At 46.1% G+C, this 13,575-nt stretch overlaps 1 protein-coding gene and 1 non-coding gene across 2 annotated transcripts in view; both read right to left on the bottom strand.

The window, feature by feature from the left end:
• Positions 1–13,575, bottom strand: part of IFT56 (intraflagellar transport 56) — a 62,220-nt gene that overhangs the window by 42,550 nt on the left and 6,095 nt on the right. Inside the window, exons 3-4 of the mRNA XM_049775016.1 lie at positions 9,844–9,989; positions 6,590–6,761 (exon numbers count right to left, since the gene is read on the bottom strand). Of these exons, the coding sequence (XP_049630973.1) occupies positions 6,590–6,761; positions 9,844–9,989 (318 nt within the window). The remainder of the gene's footprint in view (positions 1–6,589; positions 6,762–9,843; positions 9,990–13,575) is intronic.
• Positions 11,509–11,672, bottom strand: LOC126025421 (U1 spliceosomal RNA). Its single transcript, XR_007501430.1, has one exon. It is a non-coding gene; the product is annotated as a U1 spliceosomal RNA (small nuclear RNA).

Below are 13,575 nucleotides of genomic sequence, written 5' to 3'. Positions count from 1 at the left end.
ATAAAGATAATAATTTTTTTAAAAACCAATAAGGAGGTGCCGGAGAGATAGCATGGAGGTAAGGCGTTTGCCTTTCATGCAGGAGGTCATCGGTTCGAATCCCGGCGCCCCATATGGTCCCCTGTGCCTGCCAGGAGCAATTTCTGAGCCTGGAGCCAGGAATAACCCCTGAGCACTGCCAGGTGTGACCCAAAAACCAAAAAAAAAAAAAAAAAAAAAAAAAAAACCAATAAGGAGCAAATTTTAAATTAGCTGACCCAAAGGCTCTCTTTCATCAGGGATAGTCTTCCAATCTTTTTAAAAGAAAAATTTAGGGGCTGGAGCAATAGCACAGCAGGTAGGCATTTGCCTTATAATTGGTTGGGCCTGGGTTCAATCCCCAGCATCCTATATGGTTCTGAGCACAGAGCCAGGACAAAACCAAGTGCCACCAGGTATGGTCTGAAAAAAAAATTAATTAATTAAATAGTAGGGCAGGGTTGTGCTATGCCTACATGTGCTCAGGAGTTATCCTGCTGGCACTGGGGGACCATAAGGAATTCTGTGGATCAAACCAGGGCTGTTCATATGCCAGCAAGATTCTTCACACTTATGTGTTCCCTTTCTCTCTCTTTTTTTTTTTTTTTGTGTTTGGGCCACACCCAGCGGTGCTCAGGGGTTACTCCTGGCTGTCTGCTCAGAAATAGCTGCTGGCAGGCACGGGGGACCATATGGGACACCGGGATTCGAACCAACCACCTTTGGTCCTGGATCGGCTGCTTGCAAGGCAAACGCCGCTATGCTATCTCTCCGGGCCCCCCTTTCTCTTTTTTTCTCCTCTCTTTCCCATGCCACCCCCTCTCGCCCAGGATTCAACTTCTAACAACTAAAGTTATATATATATATTTTGAATCACTGTGAGATACAGTTACAAAGTTTTTTTTTTTTTTTTTTTTTGGGGGGGGGGGGTAATACCAAACAGCACTCAGGAGTTATTCCTGATTGCGCTCAGAAATCGCTCCTGACAGGCTCGGGGGGTGTACCATATGGGATGCCGGGGATCCCAGGTTGACCACATGCAAGGAAAACACCTTACCGATGTGCTAGGCCCCTAAATTTTCTTTTACTATAACACAGCAAAATAAGCTCTCCCCTCTATTTTATTATTTATTGAACCTCTCATCTCTGTGTATTCTCCTGCTTCTTCAGTTTCCTTCACCATTCACACTATGTTCACTGCATTCCTACTGATCCAATGCATAATTGTGAGTCAGCCTTCTGTCCTCAATTTTCTTTTTCTTTTTTTTTCTTTTTTGGTTTTTTTTTGGGGGGCCACACCCAGTGACGCTCAGGGGTTACTCCTGGCTATGCGCTCAGAAGTCGCTCCTGGCTTGGGAGACCATATGGGACGCTGGGGGATTGAACTGCGGTCCGTCCTGGGCTAGCACTGGCAAGGCAGACACCTTAACTCTAGCACCACTGTACTGGCCCGTCCTCAATTTTCTGTCAGTAGGTAACTAAGTTTTTCTGAATGTCCTCACTCACCAAGACAAACTTGTTCTACCTGCTCTGGTATGGGCAGGCAGTCCTTTTATCTGCCTCTTCAGGCTGACCACAGACAAAGTGTTGGGTAAATGAGCACACATCACCAGCTTTTGTTTTGTGAGGCTGAGGTGGGAGATGGCTTGGATTGTTCAGGATAGATTTATTTCTGACTCTGTGCTCAGTAGTGACTTCTGGCAGTGCTTCGGGGACCATATATGGCACTGTGGAACTGAACAGGGACAGCCACATACAAAGCAAGCACTCTACCCACTATATCTCTTCAGCCTCTCCCCCCAAACAGTGTAAAAATTGAATTGAACTCCTTTGTAATAAGTGAAATAACCAACTTCAGTAAATTTGAATTTTTAACAAAGTAAAGCTGACACTGACTACAGAAATCAATGCTATCTGCAAAAATAAATAAATTTGTGGCTAGAGAGATAGCACAGTGGTAAGGTATTTGCCTTAGATGCAGAAAGACGGTGGTTCGAATCCCGAGCCTGCCAGGAGCGATTTCTGGGTGTGGAGCCAGCAGTTATCCCTGAGCACTGCCGGGTGTGACCCAAAAACCAAAAACCAAAAAAATTTATATAATTTCAGTAGAAGAAAATAAAATACATTTAAAATTTTTGTATCTTGGGGGCCAGAGCGGTGGCACTGTGGTAATGCGTCTGCCTTGCCCGAGGTAGCCTAGAATGGACAACAGTTTGATCCCCCAGCGTCCCATATGGCCCCTCAATTCAGGACTGATTTCTGAGTGTATAGCCAGGAGTAACCCCTGAATGTCACTGGGTGTGGCCCAAAAACCAAAAAAATTTTTTCGTATCTTGGGGCCAGAGAGATAGCACAGTGGTAAGGTGTGCTTGCAAGCGGCCGACCCAGGACCGGTCCCCCGTGCATGCCAGGAGCGATTTTTTGTGCACAGAGCCAGGAAAAAAACACTTAGCACTGCTGGATGTGGCCCCAAAACCAAAAATAAATAAATAAATAAATAAAAATAAGATATATTTTTTTATCTTGGAGTCAGAGAGATAGCACAGCAGTAGGGTGTTTGACTTGCATGCAGCTGACCTGGGATGGACCCAGGTTTGATCCCAGCATCCCATACAGTCCCCCAAGCCTGTCAGGAGCAATTTCTGAGTGCAGAGCCAGGAATAACCCCTGACTGCTGCCAGGAATGACCCCCCCCCAAATTTTTGTATCTTTCATTAAAATAATCTCAGCAAATTAATTCTAGAATGAAAGTTCATTAATCTTATAAAGACAATTTTTTTTTTAGGGCTGGAGAGAAATATAAGGGTTAGGATGCGTGTTTTGTAGATTCCCAACCCAGATGCAATATCTGGCACTTTACATGTTTCTCAAGCATTGCTGGGTATAGTCCTGGAGTTCCCTAGCTACTGCTGGGGTGGCACTGGTGGTCCCTGGTGGTGCAGGTCTTGAGTGGCAACAAATCCTTGCACCATAGCACTGAACCGCTATCCTGGTTGGCTAAATATTGCTGGGAAGGTCCCAAGGCCCCTGACCCCAGTGACAGTTGAGTTCAAACTGGCTTGTGTGGCGTTCAAGAGTTTGTGATCAAGAGTGCCAGGTGCCGGCAGTAGCACTAAGATCAAGTGCATGTGGCTTGGCATGCCACAGGCACTGGCACCCTTTTTAGCTGGTTTTGCTTGGGGATGATGAAGTATTTTCTTTGGAAGTGTGGCATGCTTACAGTTAGATGTGGGACTGTAGAGATAGCATGGAGATAAGGCCTTATATGCAGAAGGTCAGTGGTTCGAATCCTGGCATCCCATATGGTCCCCTGAGCCTGCCAGGAGCAATTTCTGAGCATAGAGCCATGAGTAACCCCTGAGCGCTGCTGGGTGTGACCAAAAAACAAAAACAAAAAACAAAACAAAACGAAACAAGTCAGATGTGGACTGGCTGGGCAGTCTACTTGTCAGCTAGAAGGAATCACTCTTTTTTTTGTTTTTTGTTTTGTTTTGTTTTGTTTTTTGGTCACACCCAGCAGCGCTCAGGGGTTACTCCTGGCTAAGCGCTCAGAAATGCCCCTGGCTTGGGGGGACCATATGGGACACCGGGAAATCGAACCTCGGTCGCGATCTTTCCTTGGCTAGCGCTTGCAAGGCAGACACCTTACCTCTAGCGCCACCTCACCGGCCCCGAGGAAGTGCTCTTGATGATCATCTCTATCCTGAGTGTGCTTAGCTATATATCCCAGGGGTAGATGGCGCTCTCCTCTGGGTCTTGCCCATAGTGTCTCTAAGTCTGAGAGAGATCTATGATGGCACATACCAGGTCTGCCATCAGCAAGGCTGCAAGTTCAAGATGATCCTTGCCAGTGACTCCTGTCACTGTTACCATACAGCTTCTTGCTCCCCCACTCCAGTGTTGCAGTGTAAAATGAACAAATCAGAATACCAGGTGTATGGCACAATACCCCCTGGGGTAAAGTTCTGCATCCCAATTATAGCTTCTCACACGAGAATGGGATTTCTTTCTTGGCATAGTACCTACATATGATTCCAGTTTATCTGGGTGTTCTCATTTATTCAAAAACAAAACAAGCACACACACACACACACACAAAACCTCTCATGGTGGGGCCAGAGAGATAGCACAGTGGTGTTTGCCTTGCAAGTAGCCGATCCAGGACCTAAGGTGGTTGGCGTCCCATATGGTCCCCGGTGCCGGCCAGGAGCTATTTCTGAGCAGATAGCCAAGAGTAACCCCTGAGCTGCCAGGTGTGGCTCAAACACCAAAAAAACAAAATAAAAATAAAAAATAAAAAATAGAAAACAAAAAAAAAAAACCTCTCATGTTTATCTTAGTAGTTTAAGGTGACTGGATGAATGTAGTATTCAAGAACAAAAAGGTCTACTCCCACCATTTCTGTTCAATAACCAACTGGAGGTTTTAATCAAGGTCATTAAGAAAAATGAAAAGCATCCATTAAGAAAAATGAAAGGGCCCGGAGAGATAGCACAGTGGCGTTTGCCTTGCAAGCAGCCGATCCAGGACCAAAGGTAGTTGGTTCGAATCCCGGTGTCCCCGTGCCTGCCAGGAGCTGTTTCTGAGCAGACAGCCAGGAGTCACCCCTGAGCACCACCGGGTGTGGCCCAAAAACCAAAAAAAAAAAAAAAAAAAAAGAAAAAAAGAAAGAAAAATGAAAGCATCCATATTCAAAAGAAAAAAGAAAAACTACCTAAAGTCACAGAGGACACTACATACATATAAGAAATTCAAGGTGGGGGGGGGCCAAAAAAATAAAAATAAATTCTAGGAATCTATAAGAAAGTTAGTAATTTAAACAAGGTTAAAAGATACAAGATTGGGGGCTGGAGAGATAGCACAGCAGTAAGGCATTTGCTTTGCATGCAGCTGAAGAGGACGGATGGTGGTTGAATCCCAGCATCCCATATGGTTCCCCATGCTTGGCAGGAGTGATTTCTGAGCACAGAGCCAGGAGTAACCCGAGTGCTGCCGGGTGTGACCTCCCCCCCAAAAAAGATACAAGATCAATATATAAAAGTCAATATTATTCTATTCACTTGCAGTAAGCAATCTGAAAATGAAACTAGAACAATTATACTTGTAATCCTATCAATAATAAGATACTCAGAATAAATTTAATAAGATTTAATAAATTTAACAAGATTATAAAACTTATAACCGGGGCCAGTGATAGCGGTAGGCATTTGCCTTGCACACGGCTGACCTGGGACGTAACTGGATTCAATCCCTAGTATTCCATATGGTCCCCTGAGCCTGCTGCCAGGAGTGACTTCTGAGTGCAGAGCCAGGAGTAACCCAATTGCCACTGTGTGTGGCCCCAAAACCAAAATAAATAAATAAATAAAACTGAAAGAGGTTAAAGAATTTCTTTTTCCTTTTTTTTTTTTTGGTTTTTGGTTTTTGGATCACACCCGGCAGCTCAGGGGACCATATGGGATGCCAGGATTTGAACCACCCTCCTTCTGCATGCAAGGCAAATGCCTTACATTCATGCTATCTCTCCAATCCCAAAAGAGGTTAAAGAATTTTTAAACAGAGGGCCAGAAAGACAGTATAGTCGATAGGGAGCTTGCCTTGCAGGTAACCAACCTAGTCTGATCCCATATGAGCATTGCTAGGAGTGATCCCTGTGAGCAGGGCCAGTAGTAGGTGCTGAGCAGAGTGGGTTTGGTCTCAAAATAAATAAAAATTCATAAAGAATAGGAAATCTTGAGGCTGGAGAGATAGCATGGAGGTAAGGCATTTGCCTTGTATGCAGAAGGTTTGTGGTTTTTTTTTGGGGGGGTCACACCCGCCAATGCTCGGGTTGCTCCTGGCTCCATGCTCAGAAATCGCTCCTGGCAGACTCGGGGGATCATACGGGATGCCAGGATTCAAACCAATGACCTTCTGCATAAAAGGCAAATGCCTTACCTCCATCCTATCTCTCAGGCTCCAGAAGGTTGGTGGTTCGAATCCCGGCATCCCATATGGTCCCGAGTCTGCCAGGAGGATTTCTGAGCATAGAGCCAGGAGTAACCCCTGAGCACTGCCGGGTGTGACCCAAAAACAAACAAACAAAAAAAAAATAAAAAGAATCACTCCTTGGGGGACCATATGGGATGTGGGGATGGAACCACAGTCCGTCCAAGGCTAGCACTTGCAAGGCAGACACATTACCTCTAGTGCCACCATGCCGGCCCATTAGCTGAGTTATTTGTAGAATTGACAAGCTAATTATTTTTTGTTGTTATTTTTTGTTTTTTTGTTTTTGTTTTTGTTTTTGTTTTTGGGTCACACCAGGCAGCACTCAGGGGTAACTCCTGACTCCAGGCTCAGAAATCACCCCTGGCAGACTCAGGGGACCATATGGGATGCCGAGATTTGATCCACTGTCCTTCTGCATGCAAGGCAAACACATTACCTCCATGCTACATCTCTGGCCCCTGATAAACTAATTCTAAAGTCACTTTAAGTTTTTGCAAGGAAGTAAAATAAGCAAAACAATCTTGAAAAACATCAGGTCTAATATTACCCAATTAAAATACATACACATTTCCATTACTACCTCAGCCTCCTTGCCGTTGTAAAGGCGAAAATGATTACAGGCCTTAAGATTGAGTGCGATGGTACTATCAGGAATTTGCTGAAGGTAAACAGCCAGAACTTCTTGAGACACATCATAGTAATCAAGTTTGTAGTAACATAGAGCCACATAAACATTGAGAGCAATATATTCCCTGTTAGATGAAACAAATAGGGTGATCGATTTGTGTACCTCACAGAAATGCTGCCAACCACATTTGTAATGGCGCAAATATACAGCAAGATAAGAAATTAATTTGCCTTTGAAAGAAAGGTAAGATATAGTCATAGTAATATTTTTCTTTCTACTTTGTAATATTTAGGTGTTTTCGTATAAATAGAATCAAAGAAAACAGGGCAAAGGGAAAGTTCAACTTCTACGTATTCATGCTAAAAAGAAAAGCCTACCATATGCAATTTGAGTAGAAACACTAATTGAGGGGCTGGAGCAGTGACACTGGAGGTAAGCACTAACCTATGGCGGACCCCTGTTTGATCCCCCAAAGTCCCATATGGTCCCCCCAAGCCAATAGTAATTTCTGAGCGCATAGCCAGGAGTAACCCCTGAGCATCAATGGGCGTGCCTCCCCCCCAAAAAAGAAAAAAAATACTAATTGGGGTTGAAGTGATAATACAACAGGTACAGCTTTTGCCTAGGACATGGAAGACCTGGGTTCAATTCCTGGCATTCCATAGTTCTCTGAGCCCACCAGGAGTTATCCCTGAGTGTACAGTCAGGAATAAACACTGTGTTAACATCACCAATTGTGGCCCAGATATAAACAAAAAGAGTATAAATGCAAATAAGGAGAGAAGAGAGGAGGGGAAAATGAGGTAAGTAGACAGTGACTGAGTCTGGAGATAGGAGAGACAGTATAGGTAAAGCAAAAGATCTGAAAAGTGGAAAAAAAATGGGAAGTTTTGTAGAGAGGATAAGAGACAAATGCAATGACAAGGAAGTTAATTTTTTAGATACTTTGCTTATTCTTTAATTAGTAAGTTCTATATATAACTTCAATATTGATAGATACATTTAAATTATGCTTCTTTTGTGAGGGGAATCGTGGCTGCAAGACCACACCTGTAAGTAATTAAGTGCAACTTCTGGCTCTGTTCAAAAATCATTTCTAATAGTATTTGGGGGACCATAGGTGGTACTGGGGATTAAACTGGGGTCAGCCACATGCAAGAAAAGTGTCTTACATCTGTACTCCTTCCCAATCCATTGACCATATTTTGTTGCTGTTTTTTTTTTTTTGGGGGGGGGTGAGTGGTGGTGGGGGAAAGCAGTATTCAGGGCTTAATCCTGGCTCTGTGGTCATGTCTGGGGTTTGGGAGACTATGTAGTTTTTCTGGGGATTGGATCCAGGTCAGCCATGTGTAAAAGCAGACTGCATTTTTTTTTTTTGAGGGGGGGGTTGAGTTTTGGGCCACACCCAATGAAGCTCAAGGATTACTCCTGGCTATGTGCTCAGAAATCGCTATTGGCTTAGGAGACCATATGGGACGCCAGGGAATCAAACTGCAGTCCATCCTAGGCTAGCGCACGCAAGGCCCCGCTCCAACCCACACAGACTACATATTTTTTGTTTTGTTTTTGGTTTTGGTTTTTGGGCCACACCCAGCGTTGTTCAGGGGTTACTCCTGGCTGTCTGCTCAGAAATAGCTCCTGGCAGGCACGGGGGACCATATGGGACACCGGGATTCGAACCAACCACCTTTGGTCCTGGATCGGCTACTTGCAAGGCAAACGCTGCTGTGCTATCTCTCCGGGCCCCCCAGACTACATTTTTAACAAGATATTATTACCACCTCTAAAAGATAAAAAAGTGTTCCAGTGGAAGGCAGTGGGACTATACTCACTTTATAAATAAAACATAAGTGTATGTGCCACAGATAAATGATACACAATTTATCTATCATAAATAATAAAGAGAGTGGGTCTACAAGGCTAACAAAGAAGTGCTACTGATAGAAGGTGATTTAGACCTTATCTTATCTTTTTTTTGTGTGTGTATGTGTGGGAGGTTTGGGTCACACCTGGCGGCACTCAGGGGTTACTCCTAGTTCTGCACAGAAATCACTCCTGGCAGGCTCTGGGAACCATATGGGATGCTGGGGATCAAATCAGGGTCTGTCCTGGGTTGGCCACATGCAAGGCAAATGCCATACTCATTGTGCTATTGCTCCAGCCCTAGACCTTACATCTTAGACTGTATATACATAACATATTATTAATATCTCAAAAAAATTGGCAAGAGTAAAAGCTCTGAGGCTGGAGAGATAGCATGGAGGTAAGACATTGCCTTACATGCAGAAGAACGGTGGTTTGAATCCTGGCATCCCATATAGTGCCCTGGTCCTGCCAGGGGCAATTTCTTTTTTTTTTTGGGGGGGGGTCACACTTGGCAGTGCTCAGGGGTTCCTCCTGGCTCTAGGCTCAGAAATCGCTCCTGGCAGGCTCAGGGGACCATATAGAATGCCGGGATTCGAACCACAGAACTTCTGCATGCAAGGCAAACGCCTTACCTCCATGCTATCTCTCCGGCCCCAAGGAGCAATTTCTTTTTTTTTTTTTGTTTTTTGGGCCACACCCGGCGGTGCTTAGGGGTTACTCCTGGCTGTCTGCTCAGAAATAGCTCCTGGCAGGCACGGGGGGGACCATATGGGACACCGGAATTCGAACCAACCACCTTTGGTCCTGGATCGGCTGCTTGCAAGGCAAACGCTGCTGTGCTATCTCTCCGGGTCCCCAAGGAGCAATTTCTGAGTGCTGCCGGGTGTGACCCAAGAACCAAGAGTAACTACCCAAAAACAAAAGAGTAAAAGCTCTGAATAAATAACAATCAAAAATTAATTTGCTGGGGCTGGAGCAATAGCACATGTAGACTATTTTCAATCCCCCTCATCTCATATGGTCCCCCGAGTATTACCAGGTGTGATTTCTGAGCGCAGAGCCAGGAGTAACTCCTGAGCACTGCTGGGTATAAGCCAAAAACCAAATTAACAATAATAATAATTTGAATAAAACACATCATGAATTTGAGGTTTTTCTGGCCTCACCTACATTGGTCAGGAGTAGGATAAAATACTTTTTGGATAACGAGGAGTTCTTAGTCTTAAAGGCTGACTTACCAGTCAAACTTATTTAAACACCTGGTGATGCTAGAGCCAAACTTGTTAGAGAGGAACCTCCTTCAATGAAAACAATCCTAATGAGGAGAAGAGTACACAGACCTGTTATCTAGCAGGATCCGCTTATAAATATCAATGGCTTCTTGATAGTGTGCTCGCATATAGTGGATTGAGGCCAAACTGAGTTGATCTTCTGTGATATCCTGAAGATTCTCATGGAAATTCATTAGCTTCTTCTCATCATTAAACTAAAATTGTAAAAGGAAGACATTTGAGGATTAGAGTACAGTTAGAAAAGATTACACTATATATTGTTGCACCCCCAGTTTTGCAACTCCAGCCCTCATCACTGCTGAGCAAAGAGATGTGATGTCAGTCTTGCATTTCCTGCCCCCACCCTAAGGGCTCAGTAAGAGAATGTGGTCTGATAAAACTTAACATGATAAGGGAAAGGCACAAGTTGCATGTCTAGTCCTAACATTTTACAAAAACAGGAATAGCCAACTGCACCAACCCTTAGAAAAACAGCATATAGGGGCTAGAGTGATGGCACAACTGGTAAGACCTTGTATACACTAGTCTAGGACAGACAGCGGTTTGATCCCCTGGCATCCCATATGGTCCCCCAAGACAGGAGCGATTTCTTAGCGCATAGCCAAGAGTAACCCCTGAGTGCCACTGGGTGTGGTGGCCCAAAAGCCAAAAAATAAAGAAGGCTGGACAAAAATCATCCAAGCAAACAACTCCCTTAAAAAGCTTGAGTGTGTGGGCCCAGAGAGATAGCACAGTGGCGTTTAGCCTTGCAAGCAGCTGATCCAGGACCAAAGGTGGTTGGTTCGAATCCAGGTGTCCCATATGGTCCCCCGTGCCTGCCAGGAGCTATTTCTGAGCAGACAGCCAGGAGTAACCCCTGAGCACCGCCGGGTGTGACCCAAAAATAAAAAAAAATAAAATAATAAAAAAAAGAACGGCGGGCGGGCGGGCAAAGCAACAGAAAAAAAAAAAGAAAGCCAGACCCGCCCGCGAGGTGGCCCTAGAGGTAAGGTGTGTGCCTTGCAAGCGCGAGGCTAGCCAAGGAAGGACCGTGGTTCGATCCCCTGGTGTCCCATATGGTCCCCCCAAGGCAGGGGCAATTTCTGAGCGCTTAGCCAGGAGTAACCCCTGAGCATCAAACGGTGTAGGGGGGGGGCCAAAAAAAGAGAAAGCCAGACCCCTCATTCACATCCACATCTTCTGGCAGAAAAGTAACAGTATGGGGCTGGAGCGATTAGCAAAGTGGCAGGGCGTTTGCCTTGTGCAGACAACAGGACTAATGGTGGCATCCTATGTGGTCTCCCGACCCTGCCACGAACCTTTTTTCCCCCTTGGACCACACCCTGTGACGCTCATGGGCCCCAAAACCAAAGAAAAAAAAAAGTCTAAATGTGGGGCCGGGTAGGTGGCGCTGGAGGTAAGGTGTCTGCCTTGCAAGCGCTAGCCAAGGAAGGACCGCGGTTCGATCCCCCGGCGTCCCATATGGTCCCCCCAAGCCAGGGGCGATTTCTGAGCGCATAGCCAGGAGTAACCCCTGAGCGTCAAATGGGTGTGGCCCAAAAACCAAAAAAAAAAAAAAAAAGTCTAAATGTCTCAAGATTAGACAGAATGGACAGAGCACTTGCTCAACCCAATTACTTTCCTTTTCCCGGATGAGGCAGCCAAGAGCCAAAAGCCAGAAAAGATAGAGAACAAGGGAAGCCTTGGATAAGATCTTACATTCAAACCAATTACCAGGGGAGAGCGCGAACGCAGTCCCCCACTACCATAAATTACGCAGTCGAGTTTCCCACATTTGGGGAAATCGCAGAGGTCAGCACACCCGGAGTGCAATGGGTGAGCCTCACCCTGGGGAAACCACCTTCGTGATCATGGTATTGCCCCTGCCAGGTAAGTATGAGTTGTGCAGGCCGCAGACACCATACCCCTGATAGAACCTCCCTTTACACAAACGCCCACTTTGTTTGCGTGTGCCCCCCGAGAACCCCGACACCGAAAGTGCCTCGCTGTGATCTCTCGCCTCGGAAAATCAAGACTCGAATTTCCAGGCGAGGCCACGGAGGCGCCCACGAAGCAGGACCAGCAGCCTCTGCTTCGATCTCATCTGCATACGACACGCCCTCCGGGTGACAGCCCAGGGCTCCGCTCTTCTGCGAACCAACCGGTGAACCCAGAGGCTGCGCCCTCCCGGGACCCACTGTCTGGGGCACTAGGGAGCCGATGTGCGCCACCGTGGGTAGGAAACGCCGCGCAGCGCGGAGAGTTGGATCCCTGGTCGCCTGGTCTGGGCCGCCCAACTGCAGGAGAGCCGAGTCCTGGTCTGCATCGCTGGCCAAGAGGAGCCAATTCTAAGCGTAGAGGAGCCAGTAATAACACCTGAGCACCGCCGGGTGTGAACCAAAAACCAACCTCACTTCCCCTCAAAAAAGGAAGAAGAAAGCCAGAGCACTCATCCACATCCACATCCACATCTTCTGGAAGAAAAATGGCATCTCTACTACTAAGCTCCAAATAAAAATGATAGTTCAGTCTGGGCTGAGAACTCTGGGGCAATTCAGAATGGGGACAGGCAGGTTCTGCTTTCTGCCTGAAGGCACAGCAGCTCAGTTACACCCACACCCTCTACCAGAAACGGCTAGGAGTAACCCCTGAGCATCACCAGGTGTGGCCCAAAAACTTAAAAAAAAAAAGACTGCATGCAACCAAATCCTGCATGCCCAAAGAGTACCAGCTAAGAGAGACCTGAAGAAAAGCACCCCAAGACACATCCTAATCACAGTAAGTAGAACAGATAGGGATAGAATACTGAAAGCAGCAAGATCGAAAAGGGAAATTACACTCACAGGAGCATCCTTAAGATTTACAGCAGGGGGCCAGAGAGATAGCATGGAGGTAGAGTTTGCCTTGCATGCAGAAGGATTGTGGTTCTAATCCCGGCAACCCATATGGTCCCCCGTGCCTGCCAGGGGCGATTTCTGAGCTCAGAATCAGAAGTAACCCCAGAGAGCTGCAGGGATGGGGCAGGAACAGTGGCACAAGCAGTAAGCCCTTTGCCTTGCATGCAGCTAACCTAAGACAGACCGTGTTTCAATCCCCTGGCATCCCATATGGCCCCCAAAACCAACAGCGATTTCTGAGCGCATAGCCAGAAGTAACCCCTGAGCGTCACTGGGTGTGGCCCAAAAACCAACAACAACAAAAAAATATTTATAACAGACCTGTCACAGGGGAAGAAGCAGTGGTGCAAGTGGTAGGGCATTTGCCTTGCACATGCTAACCTGGAATAGACTGCAGTTTGATCCCCTGGTGTTCCAAATGGTTCCCCAGCCAGGAGCAATTTTTGAGTGGGTAGATAGGAGTAACTTCTGAGCATCACCGGGTGTGGCCCAAAAGCCAAAAAAAAAAAAAAAATTTATAGCAGACCTGTCACAAGAAACCCTCAAGGCAGGAAGGAAGTGGTGGGAATATAGTGATAAAACTCAACAAAATGCTTTGCCTAGAATATTGCACCCAGCCAGACTTACGTTCAGGTTTGAAGGAAGTATATATAGCTTCACAGATAAACAGCAACTCAGAAACTTTACAGACTCAAAACCAGCTTTAAAAGAAAACCTGAGGGCCCGAAGAGATAGCACAGCGGCGTTTGCCTAGCAAGCAGCCAATCCAGGACCAAAGGTGGTTGGTTCGAGTCCTGGTGTCCCATATGGTCCCCAGTGCCTGCCAGGAGCTATTTCTAAGCAGAGAGCCAGGAGTAACCCCTGAGCAACGCCGGGTGTGGCCCAAAAACCAAAAAAAAAAAAA

The sequence above is a fragment of the Suncus etruscus genome, chromosome 1 (assembly GCF_024139225.1).
Source record: "Suncus etruscus isolate mSunEtr1 chromosome 1, mSunEtr1.pri.cur, whole genome shotgun sequence".
Lineage (NCBI taxonomy): Eukaryota > Metazoa > Chordata > Mammalia > Eulipotyphla > Soricidae > Suncus > Suncus etruscus.
Note: the sequence above shows the minus strand (reverse complement) of the source record. Positions and strands in the feature narration are given on the sequence as shown.